The 18780-nt window shown below is 63.7% G+C and overlaps 2 protein-coding genes across 2 annotated transcripts; both read right to left on the bottom strand.

Moving 5' to 3' along the window:
- Positions 1 to 4204: 4204 nt before the first annotated feature.
- Positions 4205 to 7723, bottom strand: LOC127014022 (rho GTPase-activating protein 20-like). Its single transcript, XM_050893037.1, has 10 exons — positions 7622 to 7723; positions 7184 to 7282; positions 6804 to 6965; positions 6610 to 6719; positions 6247 to 6442; positions 5902 to 6019; positions 5459 to 5604; positions 4907 to 5040; positions 4664 to 4820; positions 4205 to 4286 (listed from the first exon to the last, which is right to left on the bottom strand). The coding sequence occupies exons 1-10, from the start codon at positions 7721 to 7723 to the stop codon at positions 4215 to 4217; spliced, it is 1296 nt and encodes a 431-aa protein (XP_050748994.1). The 3' UTR covers positions 4205 to 4214.
- On the bottom strand, positions 7442 to 18656 carry LOC127015151 (uncharacterized). The gene is made up of 7 exons (XM_050894921.1): positions 18497 to 18656; positions 9624 to 9743; positions 9239 to 9418; positions 8808 to 8849; positions 8555 to 8639; positions 8396 to 8449; positions 7442 to 8075 (listed from the first exon to the last, which is right to left on the bottom strand). The coding sequence occupies exons 1-7, from the start codon at positions 18526 to 18528 to the stop codon at positions 7941 to 7943; spliced, it is 648 nt and encodes a 215-aa protein (XP_050750878.1). The 5' UTR covers positions 18529 to 18656; the 3' UTR covers positions 7442 to 7940.
- Positions 18657 to 18780: the final 124 nt, after the last annotated feature.

Genomic DNA, 18780 nt, shown 5'->3' with positions numbered 1-18780 from the left:
CAGATCCACAACATTAAAATGGTGACCGATTGCACAGTTCCATAGGATAAAGTACCCCCTCTATTGCAATGCCGAGACAGACATGTCCGTGCGTGCATGCATGGGTGTGTGCATGCAAGGACGTGTTCTTTGTGACTCCACTGGCTCACAGTGATCACACCTGGCAGGAAGGCTCCAAAATTCTCAAGTCCCCCAAAGGTTTGGGAAAACAGGCAACAAAGCTGAGGAGGCAGACTCCACCAGGGCCCTTAGTGAGGGAAAGGCCGCAGCGGCATCCCGTGTTTACACCAGCAAAGGCCAACATGAGACAACTCCCAGACTACCCTGTAGAAACAAAACCAGAGGAAACCAGGCTTTGCTGGCTCCACGGCTTGTGGCACCATTTGCTGCTGCTGTCCCTGCAGTCTCACTGGGCCTTCATTGCACTTGGCACCTGGACTGTCCTGATTAGGAGACGATGGGTTTGTTCTCCTCTGCTCCCTCATCTCCGCCTGCAGTACAGGCTCGAGACACACTTGCCCCGCTTGGCCACTGAGTTAGCCTCTTCTCGACTGAGCACTCTCAGGGTCTGTTTCAATTTCTCACATTTACAGGACAACATACTCTATAAATTCAACTCTATTTTATGAACTCATTAGAAAAACAAACAAATACAGAAAACAAGGGCTCAATCCCCTTTCTACAGAATAGCCTAACAGATGAATTCACTCATTCACCACTTAATGCATTTGCTTTTGAACTCAGAAGTTCTCGAATCCATAACTGGTAATTTGTAACTCATAACTTGTAACTTGTGCGCATAGGAGCAAAATGCTTCCTGAGCTGACGGTGAGAGTGCTCATCCTTCCTCCTCCGTCACGGTGCGGGCGTCCCCTCTCTCACCCCGGCATGCACAAAAGCCTCAGCAGGCCGGCTGCTCTCGGAGCCGCTTCCAAAGCTTTTTGGGGGAGCTGACACATTTCTACCGCCCAGCGCGGGAGTCAATCTCTGCCGTTGCCGTGAGTTAGGGGGGTCTGAGGAAAGGGCCCGAGAAGCAGGGGGCAAGGAGGAGGGCTGCAGGGGACAGCAAGCTGCAGGGGACGCTGGCTGCACAAGGACCTTTAGCCCTTCCTGGCCACCGTGCCCTGCCGACGCCTTGCCCTCGCCCTCGCCCTCGCCCTCGCCCTCCCCTCGCCCCGCCCTCGCCCTCACCTCCCGGCGCTGCTCCCAGGACATACCCCAAACTCACCAGGACGTGGGCCTGGGCAACCTGCTCTCGCTGAGCCTGCTTGAGCACCTCTTGCACCAGGTGACCTCCACAGCTCCCTTCCAACCTCCACCCTCCCCTGGGACTCTCGCCTCTGCTCGCACCCCTAAAGCACCTCAACTCAGCCCTCACGCCCGCTGCAAAGGACGCTGCAACAAGCCACCAGCCCAAACTCCTCCCCGAGGATTCACCACCAAACAACAGCCCCCCGCTCCACAACAGCCCATGGCAGACACAGTCACAAGAGACAAAAGCTCCTTTTATTGCGGACATCAAGGGCGGGGGCCGGGAGCCACAGCGGTTCAGCTGGCCAAAAGGAATCAGCACCTGCAACGACAGAGGCAGAAAGCTCTGCTAAATCCAGAAAGGCAGGAAGAGGCAGGCTTTTGTTGCCCTCTCTTTGGGGAACACCGTTTACGAGGACCTCTTCGTGGCCCACAAGACAGAGTCATTGCTGGCATTGACTACGGCATGCCTGCAGCGCCTTCTCCCCACGCGTAATGCCCTTCGAGACCTGTGCGCGCGCAGAGACGCACAGTGCCCCTGGGCCACGCAGCAGGGCTCCATCGGGAGCCCCTGGGCAGCTGCCACGCAGTTCTTTCCAGACCCTGCGCAGCACCGTCCCTTGCCGTCCCTCGCCAGCCACCTGGACTGACCCAGAGCAGTGGGGAGACTTGGCCAAGACGGGCACCACAGCCTGCTACACACCTGGCCTTCCTGACCTTCTGCACCTTCCGGCATCTTTTTGCACTTGCTCCAGCCCCACAAACTCTTCCTCTCTTCCTCCTCTTCTTTGCCGCACGCCTTTCCCTCTCCTCTCCCCACGCCTGCTTTCTCTTCCCGCTTCTTCTCTTTGCCTTCTCCTGGGCACAGCCTGCAAACCTTGCCAGCCCGCACTGGCATTAGAGAGGCAAAGCCACGACCCACTGGAGTCACGTCACATTGGAACCAAAGCCAGCTCGTTTTACCTTCGGTCCTCTGAAAGGCTCGCCGCTTCTTCTGGGCGCTCCAGGGAGTCTGCCGCGCTCTCAGGGCTGCTTGGAGGCAAAGCTGGAGGGGCCTACAACAGAAAGGTCCGAGTTGGCAGGTGCCAAGGGAGGACCCGGAGTGGTAAGCGACTCTGCCACACGGCTACCTTCACTCTCCCGAGGAGATCCCTTTGGCTGGTTTGCAGCAGCCACGTGTCGCACAGCCCCCCCAAACAGACTTGAGGAAGCTCTGGCGAAGCAGGACCCGGGCAAAAGCCCGCTGCAGTTGACAGCTGCTCCCCTCGGTCTTTCTGTAGGCATTCGGGGGGCGTTTTGGCTGCTTCAGCACACGCCCGGCGCAGCTGAGAAACAACCTTGCCACTTTTCCTTACAATGTATCATCCCGCGGGGCGGAGAAAGAACCCAGGCGCCCGCCAGCTCCACTGCCAGCCAGAGGCACGGCAGCCACTTGGCCTCCTCAGGAGCTCCCCTCCCACCCCAGACACGCTCGCACCGCACCGCACCGTCTTTGGGAACCTGCATACCTCTCCCGTTTCACACGCCACCACCCTATCTCCCCCAGCTTCTTTGAGGACACCGAGCAGAGAGCGGGGTGCGTGCGGCAAGGCTTCTGCCTGACGCTCGGTGCCTGCGGGGACTGCAGGGACGCTTTGCTCTTCCAAAGGCAGAGCTAGAAAGCAAAAGCATGTGCAGCAAAGCGCCTTCTTGCAAGTAAACAACAGCTGAAGCAAAACCCACCCAAAGCCCTACCCCGCTACTCTTTCCAGCCCTCCCGTGCCCTGTCTGCAGGCTTCAGCTCCTCTTGCAGAGCAAACCGTTCACGCCCCGAGAGGCAGCGGCCAAACACAGGCCTCGCGACAAGCGGGGCTCAGAGGACAACGCTCGAGGCCCAGCCCCGCCAGAAACGACGCTGAGGATTCTGGCATCCCTAGCCCCAGCCTCCCACGACCCTCGGTCCCTCCTCTTACCTCTGCACCTCTCCATCGGGGCTGCCGACTCCTCGGCTGCTGGCCTGCAAGGGTCACTTCTCTCCTCCCCAAAGACTTCCCTCCAGTTCTCCATCAGGAACTCCACCAGCACCTTCACCTGCACACAGCAAACCCTTGCTCTCAAGCCACCTGCCTCAAAACGCACCAAGCAGCCGCTCCCACTCCCAACCCTCGCTTCTGCGCACAAGCCTGTGGCTCTGGGGCTGCTCTTCCACGCAGACACCCCACCCCACCCCACCCCACCCCACCCCACCCCACCAGCATTTGCTCAAGGGAGGAGGCCTGCAGAGAGCTCTGCGCAGCCAGGCTCCCAGGGGCCGGCAAGGCTGCAGCCGCCTCCTCGATGCAGCGTACCTTCTCGGTCACCTCCAGCAGGGCCTCCAGCGGGAGCAGGTCCTCCTCGGGTGGGCTCAAAGCTTTTTTTTTTTTTCCAAAGCTTTTGGGGTGAGCTGACACATTTCTACCGCCCAGCGCGGGAGTCAATCTCTGCCGTTGCTGTGAGTTAGGGGGGTCTGAGGAAAGGGCCCGAGAAGCAGGGGGCAAGGAGGAGGGCTGCAGGGGACAGCAAGCTGCAGGGGACGCTGGCTGCACAAGGACCTTTAGCCCTTCCTGGCCACCGTGCCCTGCCGACGCCTTGCCCTCGCCCTCGCCCTCGCCCTCGCCCTCGCCCTCGCCCTCACCTCCCGGCGCTGCTCCCAGGACATACCCCAAACTCACCAGGACGTGGGCCTGGGCAACCTGCTCTCGCTGAGCCTGCTTGAGCACCTCTTGCACCAGGTGACCTCCACAGCTCCCTTCCAACCTCCACCCTCCCCTGGGACTCTCGCCTCTGCTCGCACCCCTAAAGCACCTCAACTCAGCCCTCACGCCCGCTGCAAAGGACGCTGCAACAAGCCACCAGCCCAAACTCCTCCCCCACCATTCCCCACACAACAACAGCTCCCCACGCCACAAGAGCCCATGGCACACGCAGTCCCAAGACAGAAAACATCATTTTATTCTGGACGTCAGCGGCGGGGCCCAGCACTCCCAACGCTTCGCCCGGCGACAAGGAATCAGCGCCTGCAACGACAGAGTCACAAACCTCTGCTAAAACCAGAAAGGCAGGAAGAGGCAGGATTTGGTTCCCCTTTCTGGGGGCAACACCGTTTACGAGGACCTCTTTGTGGCCCACAAGAGAGAGCTCTTGCTGGCCCTGACTACGCGATGCCTCTGGCGCCTTCTCCCCACGGGTGATGCCCTTGGAGACCCGTGCGTGCGCAGAGATGCACGCTGCCCCTGTGCCGCGCAGCAGGGCTCGAGGGGGGCCCCCAGCCACCAACTTCTTTCCAAACCCTGCGTAGCACCATCCCTTGCCAGCGACTCGCACTGACTTCAAGCCGTGCTGAGACTTGGGGAAGACGGGCAGCAGAGCCTGCGACGCACCTGGCCTTCCTGACCTGCTGCGCCTTCCTGCGTCTTTGCACTGCTCCATCCGCCAAAACCGCTTCTCTCTTCCTCCTCTTCTTTGCCGCGCGCCTTGCACTCTCCTCTCCCCACGCCTGTTTGCTCTTCCGCTTTCTTCTCTTTGCCTTGTCCTGGGCACAGCCTGCAAACCTTGCCAGCCCACACCGCTCTTAGCTAGGGAAAGCCACGAGCCACTGCCCTCACTTCTGAGCTTAACCACAGCCAGCTCCTTTTACCTTCTTTCCTCTGACAGGCTCGCCGGCTCTTGTGGGCACCCCAGGGAGTCTGCCGCGCTCTCGGGGCTGCTTGGAGGCAAAGCTGGAGGGGCCTCCAAAAGAAACGGTGGAGTTGGCAGCTGGCAGGAGACCACCTGCAGTAGTAAGCGACTCTTTGCCAAATCGCTGCCTTGGCTCTCCAGAGGAGATCCCTTTGGCTGGTTGGCATCAGCCCCGTTTCGCACAGGCCCCCCGCCCCCCCAAAACAGCCTGCAGGAACCTCTGACCAAGCAGGACCTCAGCAAAAGCCCTCGCAAGCTGCCGCCTCCTCCTCTCGCTCTTTCGGGAGGGATCGGGATCGGGGGGGTGTTGCCTTTGAGGAAGCACAGCCCGAGCGCAGGGGAGAAACAACGTTGCCAGGTTTCCTGCCTCCGGATCCTGCCGGCGGCTGGAGGAACGACCCACACCCCACCACCTCCCCTGCCCCGCACAGCCACAGCAGCCCCTTGGCCTCAGCACAAACTCCCCTCCTACCCCAGACACACTCTCCCACGCTTTGCGGACCTGACATACCTCTCCCGTTTCACACGCCACCACCCGCTCTCCCCCCGCTTCGCTGAGGACACCCAGCGGAGATGGGCCTGCGTGTGGCAAGCCTTCTGCCTCCTGCTCGGCGGCTGCTGTGCCTGCAGGGACGCCTTGCTCTTCCAAACGCACGTCTAGAGAGAAAAAGCACGTGCAGCAAAGGGACTTCCGCAAAGTCAAACGCAGCTCAAGCAAAACCCACCCGAGCCCCACACCGCTTCTCTTTTCACACCTCCCATGCCCTGCCTCCAGCCTTCAGCTCATCTTGCAGAGCCAGCCCTTCATGCCGCCAGAGGCAGTGGCCAAAGAGAGCCCGCGGCACAAGCGCGCCTCAGAGGACAACACTCCCTGCCCAGCCCCGCCAGAAACGATGCCCAGCTTTCTGGCGGGCCAAGCCCCAGCCTCTGACAACGCTCACTCCCTCCTCTTACCTCTGCATCTCGGCACGGGGGCTGGCCACTCCTCGCCTGCTGCACACCGAGGCTCGGCGCTCTCCTCCCCAAAGAGCTCCCTGCAGTTCTCCATCAGGAACTCCACCAGCACCTTCACCTGCACACAGCAAACCCTTGCTCTCAAGCCACCTGCCTCAAAACGCACCAAGCAGCCGCTCCCACTCCCAACCCTTGCCTCTGCGCAGCAGGCTCTGGCTGCGGGGCTGCTCTTCCACGCAGCCACCCCACCAGCATTTGCTCAAGGGAGGAGGCCTGCAGAGAGCTCTGCGCAGCCAGGCTCCCAGGGGCCGGCAAGGCTGCAGCCGCCTCCTCGATGCAGCGTACCTTCTCGGTCACCTCCAGCAGGGCCTCCAGCGGGAGCAGGTCCTCCTCGGGTGGGCTCAGCAGGTTGGGCCCGATGCAGATGGCCAGGTTGCTGCAGCTCATCCTGCTGGCGGCTGCGTTGTGGCCGATGTGCCGGAGGAGGCGCAGCAGGCGCTTCAGGAGGAGGAGGTTGGCTGCGGGCAACTTCTCGGCCACCCTGAGGCAACAGGAGCCCACCGTTCAGAAAGCCCCTGTTGCCCACAGCCGCCCCCCCGCCTTGCCCAAGGCAGGTGGGAGCCAGCGGCTGCGTTGCGCAGCTTGCCAGCTGCTCTCAGCCAGCGGCCGGGGCTCCTGCTCAACAGGCAGGCTGCTGCCCACACTTACGCTTGCAGCTCGGAGATCTTCTCCTCCTTGCTGCTCTTCTGCAGCGCTGCCATCCAGTCCTCGTAGAGCTCGCTCACCAGGAGCTTGCCGGGGATGCTTCGGAGAAAGTCCTGCAACGCCCAGGGCTCCAGCTGAGCCCTTGAGCACTGCAGGCCAGGCAGGAGCCCCTCCAGCTGCAGCTCAGAAGCGCTCACCTTCAAGACGACGGCCAGCAGCAGCGCAGGCTGGCTTCCCAGCTCCACCTCTGCACCACGCTCCAGGGCCTCCCGCAGCTCCCGAAGCGCTGTCGCGCCGGCAGCTCTGCGGAAGATGCCCTCCGTTGACGGCCCTTCCCGCTGCAGGACAGCCAGCAGCTCCTGCAAGAGAGGCACGAGGACCCTTGCTTGCCTGAGGAGCTGCCTTGCAACAGTGCTGGCCAGAGCGCTGCCCCAGCGCTGGCTCCTTGCTGGGGGGGAAGAGCCCAATCCCCCGTCCCCACAGCTCCTGGGGACACCCCCCGCCTCGACGCAGCATCTGCAGGGAGGGAGGAGGAGGGAGGGGGCGGGCTGCGGACCCCCTGGCCACGCTGCCTTACCTGGATGGGCCGGGGCAGCGTGCCATCCTCCCCGCAGACAGCTGCCAGGGGCTGCCCAAAGAGCAGCCTGCTGCAGCCGGAGCCCGCCTGCCCCGGCGCCTGGGCAGCGGACGGGCTCTGGCGCAGACCAAAGGGCCAGGGCAGCCCCCTCCTCCTCCTCCTCCTGCTCCCTCCTGCTCCAAAGGAAAACACAGCAAGAGCCTGTCAAGAAAGACCTCCAGGCCAGCGCTCCCACAGCCTGCCCTGCCCTGCCCTGCCCTGCCCTGCCCTGCCCTGCCCTGCCCTGCCTGCAGAGCGGTGCTGAGCGCTGCGGCAGGACGGGCAGGGAGCCAGCAGCTGCAGCGGTGGCTCCGGCTCGGAGGCTCCGGAGAGCCGGCGGGCCACCGGGACAGCCCGGCCCAGACCTCGCCCTGCCCTCCGCCAAGCTGCGGGCAACACCAGAGCCTCCGTGGCCCCGCACAACCACGTCCAGCGGCTGCTGCCCAGCGCGTGTCCTTGCTGCTCCAGCTGACGTCCTCCCTCGGGCTGCCCAACCTGCATGGTGACACTCAAGGGACAAGTGAGCACAGCTCCTCCCGCCTCTGGCCGAGGAGCGAGGACCCATCGACCCGCCTCTGGGGACGCAGCTGAGGCAGGCAGCACCTTGAGCGCTCAGCACTGTCAAACGGTGCCGACGGCTCGGCTCTCTCCTGCTCCAGCGGGACTGGCACCAACTTCCTCTGGGCGAAGGGCAGCAGCAGCAACAGCAGCAGCATCCTCACTTCCGCAGACGTGCCCGTTGCAGGAGAAAAGAAGGCCCTCCCCGCCTTTCTTTCCAAAACTCACCTGGGGAGCGGCAAAGTCCCCCTTCGGTGCTTGACGGGGCCGGCAGAGGCCCTGGCTTGCGAGCATCCTGCAAGAACCAGGCTGCGCTCAGAGAGCAGCCCCGCAGCAGCAAGGGCCACCACGAGCGGCCACCCGCCCCCCAGCCTGAGCGTGGCACAGCTGGCACCCACTGCCCTCCCGCCTCTCTGCCCCTGCAGCAGCTTTCCTCCCAGCACCGCCAGCCAGGACGTGCCGACATTCCTGGCGCCTCCCCAACCCTCTTCGCTCCCCGTGCGGCACCGCCAAACCCTCCCTCCCTCCCTCCCTCCCGCACAAGCTCACCCCACTCACCGCACATCCCTGGCACCCCGGCACAGCCACAGGCCAGGGAAAGGCACCCATTCTCACCTTTGCCTGGCGCTCCATCAGCCTCTCCAGGCTCCTGGCGTTGAATGGCCTCCACTGGGCAAGAGAGGAGGAGTGCAAGAAGGTGAGCAGCCCTGCCTCTGCTGCCCGGCTGGAGGAGCGCTGCTCGGGGGACAGAGCCCGCAGCACAGAGACACTCACGGCATGGCGGCGGCTCAGCTCCTTCTCGACGAGTTGAAGCGACGGGAGACGCGTCAGGCGGGCTCTCTTGTCTCCTTCGGGCGTCCTGTGCAGCGGGAAGGGACAGGAAGAGAGCTGCGGGAGCCCCAAGCCGCCTCTTCTCTCTTGGCAGGCAGCTCTGCCCGAGAGCTGCCCGCAGCCGTGGGGGCACCTCTCCCCAGCTGGGGACTCTGTTCCCCCATCCCGCACCGCCTGCAGCATCCCCCCGCCTTACCCCAGCAGGGCGCCCACCCACAGCTCCTTCAGCGCCCGGGACCTGCACAAAGAGAGGAGCAACAGCATCAGGCCCCGCTGCCCCCCAGCCCCTGCGCAGAGGCGGCCGCCTGCACAGCCCTGCCCCGTGGGGAAGGACACGGGGCAGGACCAAGCCCCCGGGGCAGGACGCAGGGGCTGCCCAAGCCCTGCCTCCCTCCCTCCTGCCACACCAGCGCCTTTCGCCCTTCCCTTCTGGCCACCACAAGGGGACCGGGGGATGCAGGACCTGCAAATGCCCCCATCCCTCCCTGACGCCGCGCTGACCGCTCCCTGCCCAGGCTCTGCACGGAGGCCACCGGCCGTTCCCACCACGCCACGGCCAGTGCTCGGCGACCTCTCCTGCCCAGGGCACGAGGCCTCCCGGCCCTGCCACGTGGCACCGCGACTCACCCGAAAGTGGCCAGGCAGGAGCCCGTGGGCCACACCAAGAGGAGGGAGGCGCTGTCCTCCTCGCTGCCTTCCTCCTCCTCCTTGGCTGCTTCTTCCTCCCCCGCCGCCTCCTTCCCGCTGCTCAGCACCCACAGCTGGTCCAGGGCCAGGCGGAGCTGTGGGCGCAGGCTGGGGTCATCTCTGCAGAGAGGAGAGGCAGGCAGGGAGCTGGAGGTGGCCTCCTTGGGGTCCCCGCGGGCACAGCCCTCTCGCCCACCTGCCCTTGGGACGGACATGGGTGCCTCCAGCACCAAGGGGGCGGGGGGTGGGGCTGGGGCCAGGCTGGCCCTGCCCTGCTCCCAGGGCCAGCCATGGGGGAAAGGCAGCTGGGCTCTGAGGCTCTTACTGCAACTTGGCGATGACCAGTTCCTCTGGGAGGAGGAGAAGGCGCCTCTCGCTCCTCTTGCGGCCCCGGCTCAGCCGCACGTCTGCGCTCAGCACCGCCTCGGCCTCGCTCAGAGCCTCCCTGCAGAGCCGAGAGCGGCGGGCATGAGCAAGGGCGCTGCTGCGGGGCGCAGGCGTGCCCGCGGGTCCCCGAGCCGCGGGGGGAGCCCACCTGGAGCCGCAGCAGCAGTTGGCCTGGCCCATCCTGCCCGGGACAGGAGGACCCTCGCTGTGCACCAAGGAGGCGGCGCAGGTGCTGACAGCGAGGATGGGAAGCGGGCTGCCGCTGCCGGTGGTGGGGCAGTGCTGCTCGGGCAGAGCCTGCCTCCTCGCAGCGCTGCTGCGTGCCAGCACAGCTCCGTCCTGCTCTCTCTGCTGGCTGTTGGCTCCAGCGGACCAACATTCCGAGGCCAACGGACAGTGGGGGGGGCAGTGGGAGGGGCAGTGCGGGGGGGTTCTCTCCAGTCTGGCCATGTCTCTCTTGCCCTGGGCAGCCCAGAGCAGGACAGGGCACAGGGGAAGGACCACCTCCCTCCGCCTGCTGGCAATGCCCCTCGCCTTGGCCTTCACCGCTGCTTCCTGGCCTCCAACCACGCTTGCTGCCGCTGGTCACCACCTGGAGCAGGGCCCGCCTGCTCAGCCGCTTGGCCAGCCACGACACCGGCGGCTCCTCAGCCCACGCGCTGCCTGCTTTCTTCCCGTCCTCAGGCGCATCTCCCTTTTGCAGTGGCCTCGCAAGGCCACCTGACAGCTCCCTCCGCACTTGAGGGTGCACCCCATCGGGGCCCCTCAGGGACTTGGGCATCTCCACTTGGCTTCAGTGTTCTCTAAGCTCCTCCGCAGCCACCTGATCCTGCCAGAGCCTCTTGCACTGAGGGCAGCTCTTCTTTGCTCCGGCCTTTCCCCCAGCTCTCCAGGGCCTCGCAATGTCTCAAGGCTCCAAGTGCTAGGACCCGCATGCCCCAGGCGCATTGGCAGAACCTAGACCAGCCTCAAGTGCCGCCGTAGTCCAGTGAAGTTCAAGAGACTTTGAAGAGGGAGAAAAAGAATTCCCTAAAAATGTGACTGACTGGTGAGTTCTCGTGGCCATTGGGAACTGGGCATCGCAGCTGTTTTCACTGCCTTGTCCTGGGCTTGGTCCTGCCTTACCTTTCAGAGGCAAAACCCTTTATGAAAAACCCTTCAGATCTTCAATTGAGTCGTGGTGACATCGTGCCGTGAAACTCTATAGACCCTTGGAGCGGCTGTCTTCTAGTCCTCAGAAGGAAAGATGCTCTCTCCTGAGCCGTGAGAAGCACTCCTGAAATACCAGGGGTGTTCTTGAGAGCAATTGTTTTCAACTTTTGGCCAGCAGACCTGTGGCACCCATGGCCTACCTTTAACGGATCCATTCAAGCTAAAAAAACCAACCTCTTCTCACTAGGTTTCAGTTTACCATCAAGAAGGCTGAACAGCCGCCCCAAAGGATTTCCAGAGTTCACAAATGAAGCAAGCTTGAAAACCACTACTTCAGAATTTCACACCAAAATGCCCATTCAACCTCTCCCTCTCTGGGTAACGAGAGATGACCGGACCATGACCCAAGGCGGCATGGCTGCAAGCAGAAAAAAGTCTTCTCGCTCAAGGTATTCATCAGATGAATAACTGGAATGAGTCTCACTTCGTAGCGGGTCTCTCATGGCTCAAAGAAGATGCAGCTACAGAGTTGCAAGTCCAATTTTGTGTCTCCCCTTGGGAAGCATTTTGTCGTAAGATTAAACAATAGTGGCTACCGAATCAACATTTTGAACATCCTTGCTGTACCACCCTTTCTCCACTTTCAGAACTCTGCTACACAGAAAAAAAGCTCAAAACCACAGATCCACAACATTAAAATGGTGACCGATTGCACAGTTCCATAGGATAAAGTACCCCCTCTATTGCAATGCCAAGACAGACATGTCCGTGCGTGCATGCATGGGTGTGTGCATGCAAGGACGTGTTCTTTGTGACTCCACTGGCTCACAGTGATCACACCTGGCAGGAAGGCTCCAAAATTCTCAAGTCCCCAAAGTTTTGGGAAAACAGGCAACAAAGCTGAGGAGGCAGACTCCACCAGGGCCCTTAGTGAGGGAAAGGCCGCAGCGGCATCCCGTGTTTACACCAGCAAAGGCCAACATGAGACAACTCCCAGACTACCCTGTAGAAACCAAACCAGAGGAAACCAGGCTTTGCTGGCTCCACGGCTTGTGGCACCATTTGCTGCTGCTGTCCCTGCAGTCTCACTGGGCCTTCATTGCACTTGGCACCTGGACTGTCCTGATTAGGAGACGATGGGTTTGTTCTCCTCTGCTCCCTCATCTCCGCCTGCAGTACAGGCTCGAGACACACTTGCCCCGCTTGGCCACTGAGTTAGCCTCTTCTCGACTGAGCACTCTCAGGGTCTGTTTCAATTTCTCACATTTACAGGACAACATACTCTATAAATTCAACTCTATTTTATGAACTCATTAGGAAAACAAACAAATACAGAAAACAAGGGCTCAATCCCCTTTCTACAGAATAGCCTAACAGAGGAAGTCACTCATTCACCACTTAATGCATTTGCTTTTGAACTCAGAAGTTCTCGAATCCATAACTGGTAATTTGTAACTCATAACTTGTAACTTGTGCGCATAGGAGCAAAATGCTTCCTGAGCTGACGGTGAGAGTGCTCATCCTTCCTCCTCCGTCACGGTGCGGGCGTCCCCTCTATCACCCCGGCATGCACAAAAGCCTCAGCAGGCCGGCTGCTCTCGGAGCCGCTTCCAAAGCTTTTTGGGGGAGCTGACACATTTCTACCGCCCAGCGCGGGAGTCAATCTCTGCCGTTGCCGTGAGTTAGGGGGGTCTGAGGAAAGGGCCCGAGAAGCAGGGGGCAAGGAGGAGGGCTGCAGGGGACAGCAAGCTGCAGGGGACGCTGGCTGCACAAGGACCTTTAGCCCTTCCTGGCCACCGTGCCCTGCCGACGCCTTGCCCTCGCCCTCGCCCTCGCCCTCGCCCTCGCCCTCGCCCTCACCTCCCGGCGCTGCTCCCAGGACATACCCCAAACTCACCAGGACGTGGGCCTGGGCAACCTGCTCTCGCTGAGCCTGCTTGAGCACCTCTTGCACCAGGTGACCTCCACAGCTCCCTTCCAACCTCCACCCTCCCCTGGGACTCTCGCCTCTGCTCGCACCCCTAAAGCACCTCAACTCAGCCCTCACGCCCGCTGCAAAGGACGCTGCAACAAGCCACCAGCCCAAACTCCTCCCCCACCATTCCCCACACAACAACAGCTCCCCACGCCACAAGAGCCCATGGCACACGCAGTCCCAAGACAGAAAACATCATTTTATTCTGGACGTCAGCGGCGGGGCCCAGCACTCCCAACGCTTCGCCCGGCGACAAGGAATCAGCGCCTGCAACGACAGAGTCACAAACCTCTGCTAAAACCAGAAAGGCAGGAAGAGGCAGGATTTGGTTCCCCTTTCTGGGGGCAACACCGTTTACGAGGACCTCTTTGTGGCCCACAAGAGAGAGCTCTTGCTGGCCCTGACTACGCGATGCCTCTGGCGCCTTCTCCCCACGGGTGATGCCCTTGGAGACCCGTGCGTGCGCAGAGATGCACGCTGCCCCTGTGCCGCGCAGCAGGGCTCGAGGGGGGGCCCCCAGCCACCAACTTCTTTCCAAACCCTGCGTAGCACCATCCCTTGCCAGCGACTCGCACTGACTTCAAGCCGTGCTGAGACTTGGGGAAGACGGGCAGCAGAGCCTGCGACGCACCTGGCCTTCCTGACCTGCTGCGCCTTCCTGCGTCTTTGCACTGCTCCATCCGCCAAAACCGCTTCTCTCTTCCTCCTCTTCTTTGCCGCGCGCCTTGCACTCTCCTCTCCCCACGCCTGTTTGCTCTTCCGCTTTCTTCTCTTTGCCTTGTCCTGGGCACAGCCTGCAAACCTTGCCAGCCCACACCGCTCTTAGCTAGGGAAAGCCACGAGCCACTGCCCTCACTTCTGAGCTTAACCACAGCCAGCTCCTTTTACCTTCTTTCCTCTGACAGGCTCGCCGGCTCTTGTGGGCACCCCAGGGAGTCTGCCGCGCTCTCGGGGCTGCTTGGAGGCAAAGCTGGAGGGGCCTCCAAAAGAAACGGTGGAGTTGGCAGCTGGCAGGAGACCACCTGCAGTAGTAAGCGACTCTTTGCCAAATCGCTGCCTTGGCTCTCCAGAGGAGATCCCTTTGGCTGGTTGGCATCAGCCCCGTTTCGCACAGGCCCCCCGCCCCCCCAAAACAGCCTGCAGGAACCTCTGACCAAGCAGGACCTCAGCAAAAGCCCTCGCAAGCTGCCGCCTCCTCCTCTCGCTCTTTCGGGAGGGATCGGGATCGGGGGGGTGTTGCCTTTGAGGAAGCACAGCCCGAGCGCAGGGGAGAAACAACGTTGCCAGGTTTCCTGCCTCCGGATCCTGCCGGCGGCTGGAGGAACGACCCACACCCCCACCACCTCCCCTGCCCCGCACAGCCACAGCAGCCCCTTGGCCTCAGCACAAACTCCCCTCCTACCCCAGACACACTCTCCCACGCTTTGCGGACCTGACATACCTCTCCCGTTTCACACGCCACCACCCGCTCTCCCCCCGCTTCGCTGAGGACACCGAGCGGAGATGGGCCTGCGTGTGGCAAGCCTTCTGCCTCCTGCTCGGCGGCTGCTGTGCCTGCAGGGACGCCTTGCTCTTCCAAACGCACGTCTAGAGAGAAAAAGCACGTGCAGCAAAGGGACTTCCGCAAAGTCAAACGCAGCTCAAGCAAAACCCACCCGAGCCCCACACCGCTTCTCTTTTCACACCTCCCATGCCCTGCCTCCAGCCTTCAGCTCATCTTGCAGAGCCAGCCCTTCATGCCGCCAGAGGCAGTGGCCAAAGAGAGCCCGCGGCACAAGCGCGCCTCAGAGGACAACACTCCCTGCCCAGCCCCGCCAGAAACGATGCCCAGCTTTCTGGCGGGCCAAGCCCCAGCCTCTGACAACGCTCACTCCCTCCTCTTACCTCTGCATCTCGGCACGGGGGCTGGCCACTCCTCGCCTGCTGCACACCGAGGCTCGGCGCTCTCCTCCCCAAAGAGCTCCCTGCAGTTCTCCATCAGGAACTCCACCAGCACCTTCACCTGCACACAGCAAACCCTTGCTCTCAAGCCACCTGCCTCAAAACGCACCAAGCAGCCGCTCCCACTCCTCACCCTTGCCTCTGCGCAGCAGGCTCTGGCTGCGGGGCTGCTCTTCCACGCAGCCACCCCACCAGCATTTGCTCAAGGGAGGAGGCCTGCAGAGAGCTCTGCGCAGCCAGGCTCCCAGGGGCCGGCAAGGCTGCAGCCGCCTCCTCGATGCAGCGTACCTTCTCGGTCACCTCCAGCAGGGCCTCCAGCGGGAGCAGGTCCTCCTCGGGTGGGCTCAGCAGGTTGGGCCCGATGCAGATGGCCAGGTTGCTGCAGCTCATCCTGCTGGTGCCTGCGTTGTGGCCGATGTGCCGGAGGAGGCGCAGCAGGCGCTTCAGGAGGAGGAGGTTGGCTGCGGGCAACTTCTCGGCCACCCTGAGGCAACAGGAGCCCACCGTTCAGAAAGCCCCTGTTGCCCACAGCCGCCCCCCCGCCTTGCCCAAGGCAGGTGGGAGCCAGCGGCTGCGTTGCGCAGCTTGCCAGCTGCTCTCAGCCAGCGGCCGGGGCTCCTGCTCAACAGGCAGGCTGCTGCCCACACTTACGCTTGCAGCTCGGAGATCTTCTCCTCCTTGCTGCTCTTCTGCAGCGCTGCCATCCAGTCCTCGTAGAGCTCGCTCACCAGGAGCTTGCCGGGGATGCTTCGGAGAAAGTCCTGCAACGCCCAGGGCTCCAGCTGAGCCCTTGAGCACTGCAGGCCAGGCAGGAGCCCCTCCAGCTGCAGCTCAGAAGCGCTCACCTTCAAGACGACGGCCAGCAGCAGCGCAGGCTGGCTTCCCAGCTCCACCTCTGCACCACGCTCCAGGGCCTCCCGCAGCTCCCGAAGCGCTGTCGCGCCGGCAGCTCTGCGGAAGATGCCCTCCGTTGACGGCCCTTCCCGCTGCAGGACAGCCAGCAGCTCCTGCAAGAGAGGCACGAGGACCCTTGCTTGCCTGAGGAGCTGCCTTGCAACAGTGCTGGCCAGAGCGCTGCCCCAGCGCTGGCTCCTTGCTGGGGGGGAAGAGCCCAATCCCCCGTCCCCACAGCTCCTGGGGACACCCCCCGCCTCGACGCAGCATCTGCAGGGAGGGAGGGAGGGAGGGAGGGCGGGCGGGCTGCGGACCCCCTGGCCACGCTGCCTTACCTGGATGGGCCGGGGCAGCGTGCCATCCTCCCCGCAGACAGCTGCCAGGGGCTGCCCAAAGAGCAGCCTGCTGCAGCCGGAGCCCGCCTGCCCCGGCGCCTGGGCAGCGGACGGGCTCTGGCGCAGACCAAAGGGCCAGGGCAGCCCCCTCCTCCTCCTCCTCCTGCTCCCTCCTGCTCCAAAGGAAAACACAGCAAGAGCCTGTCAAGAAAGACCTCCAGGCCAGCGCTCCCACAGCCTGCCCTGCCCTGCCCTGCCCTGCCCTGCCCTGCCCTGCCCTGCCCTGCCTGCAGAGCGGTGCTGAGCGCTGCGGCAGGACGGGCAGGGAGCCAGCAGCTGCAGCGGTGGCTCCGGCTCGGAGGCTCCGGAGAGCCGGCGGGCCACCGGGACAGCCCGGCCCAGACCTCGCCCTGCCCTCCGCCAAGCTGCGGGCAACACCAGAGCCTCCGTGGCCCCGCACAACCACGTCCAGCGGCTGCTGCCCAGCGCGTGTCCTTGCTGCTCCAGCTGACGTCCTCCCTCGGGCTGCCCAACCTGCATGGTGACACTCAAGGGACAAGTGAGCACAGCTCCTCCCGCCTCTGGCCGAGGAGCGAGGACCCATCGACCCGCCTCTGGGGACGCAGCTGAGGCAGGCAGCACCTTGAGCGCTCAGCACTGTCAAACGGTGCCGACGGCTCGGCTCTCTCCTGCTCCAGCGGGATTGGCACCAACTTCCTCTGGGCGAAGGGCAGCAGCAGCAACAGCAGCAGCATCCTCACTTCCGCAGACGTGCCCGTTGCAGGAGAAAAGAAGGCCCTCCCCGCCTTTCTTTCCAAAACTCACCTGGGGAGCGGCAAAGTCCCCCTTCGGTGCTTGACGGGGCCGGCAGAGGCCCTGGCTTGCGAGCATCCTGCAAGAACCAGGCTGCGCTGCAGCTGCACATTCCTGGCGCCTCCCCAACCCTCTTCGCTCCCCGTGCGGCACCGCCAAACCCTCCCTCCCTCCCTCCCTCCCGCACAAGCTCACCCCACTCACCGCACATCCCTGGCACCCCGGCACAGCCACAGGCCAGGGAAAGGCACCCATTCTCACCTTTGCCTGGCGCTCCATCAGCCTCTCCAGGCTCCTGGCGTTGAATGGCCTCCACTGGGCAAGAGAGGAGGAGTGCAAGAAGGTGAGCAGCCCTGCCTCTGCTGCCCGGCTGGAGGAGCGCTGCTCGGGGGACAGAGCCCGCAGCACAGAGACACTCACGGCATGGCGGCGGCTCAGCTCCTTCTCGACGAGTTGAAGCGACGGGAGACGCGTCAGGCGGGCTCTCTTGTCTCCTTCGGGCGTCCTGTGCAGCGGGAAGGGACAGGAAGAGAGCTGCGGGAGCCCCAAGCCGCCTCTTCTCTCTTGGCAGGCAGCTCTGCCCGAGAGCTGCCCGCAGCCGTGGGGGCACCTCTCCCCAGCTGGGGACCTCTGTTCCCCCATCCCGCACCGCCTGCAGCATCCCCCCGCCTTACCCCAGCAGGGCGCCCACCCACAGCTCCTTCAGCGCCCGGGACCTGCACAAAGAGAGGAGCAACAGCATCAGGCCCCGCTGCCCCCCAGCCCCTGCGCAGAGGCGGCCGCCTGCACAGCCCTGCCCCGTGGGGAAGGACACAGGGGCAGGACCAAGCCCCCCGGGGCAGGACGCAGGGGCTGCCCAAGCCCTGCCTCCCTCCCTCCTGCCACACCAGCGCCTTTCGCCCTTCCCTTCTGGCCACCACAAGGGGACCGGGGGATGCAGGACCTGCAAATGCCCCCATCCCTCCCTGACGCCGCGCTGACCGCTCCCTGCCCAGGCTCTGCACGGAGGCCACCGGCCGTTCCCACCACGCCACGGCCGTGCTCGGCGACCTCTCCTGCCCAGGGCACGAGGCCTCCCGGCCCTGCCACGTGGCACCGCGACTCACCCGAAAGTGGCCAGGCAGGAGCCCGTGGGCCACACCAAGAGGAGGGAGGCGCTGTCCTCCTCGCTGCCTTCCTCCTCCTCCTTGGCTGCTTCTTCCTCCCCCGCCGCCTCCTTCCCGCTGCTCAGCACCCACAGCTGGTCCAGGGCCAGGCGGAGCTGTGGGCGCAGGCTGGGGTCATCTCTGCAGAGAGGAGAGGCAGGCAGGGAGCTGGAGGTGGCCTCCTTGGGGTCCCCGCGGGCACAGCCCTCTCGCCCACCTGCCCTTGGGACGGACATGGGTGCCTCCAGCACCAAGGGGGCGGGGGGTGGGGCTGGGGCCAGGCTGGCCCTGCCCTGCTCCCAGGGCCAGCCATGGGGGAAAGGCAGCTGGGCTCTGAGGCTCTTACTGCAACTTGGCGATGACCAGTTCCTCTGGGAGGAGGAGAAGGCGCCTCTCGCTCCTCTTGCGGCCCCGGCTCAGCCGCACGTCTGCGCTCAGCACCGCCTCGGCCTCGCTCAGAGCCTCCCTGCAGAGCCGAGAGCGGCGGGCATGAGCAAGGGCGCTGCTGCGGGGCGCAGGCGTGCCCGCGGGTCCCCGAGCCGCGGGGGGAGCCCACCTGGAGCCGCAGCAGCAGTTGGCCTGGCCCATCCTGCCCGGGACAGGAGGACCCTCGCTGTGCACCAAGGAGGCGGCGCAGGTGCTGACAGCGAGGATGGGAAGCGGGCTGCCGCTGCCGGTGGTGGGGCAGTGCTGCTCGGGCAGAGCCTGCCTCCTCGCAGCGCTGCTGCGTGCCAGCACAGCTCCGTCCTGCTCTCTCTGCTGGCTGTTGGCTCCAGCGGACCAACATTCCGAGGCCAACGGACAGTGGGGGGGCAGTGGGAGGGGCAGTGCGGGGGGGGT

Source organism: Gymnogyps californianus, chromosome 3, assembly GCF_018139145.2.
Source record: "Gymnogyps californianus isolate 813 chromosome 3, ASM1813914v2, whole genome shotgun sequence".
Lineage (NCBI taxonomy): Eukaryota > Metazoa > Chordata > Aves > Accipitriformes > Cathartidae > Gymnogyps > Gymnogyps californianus.
Note: the sequence above shows the minus strand (reverse complement) of the source record. Positions and strands in the feature narration are given on the sequence as shown.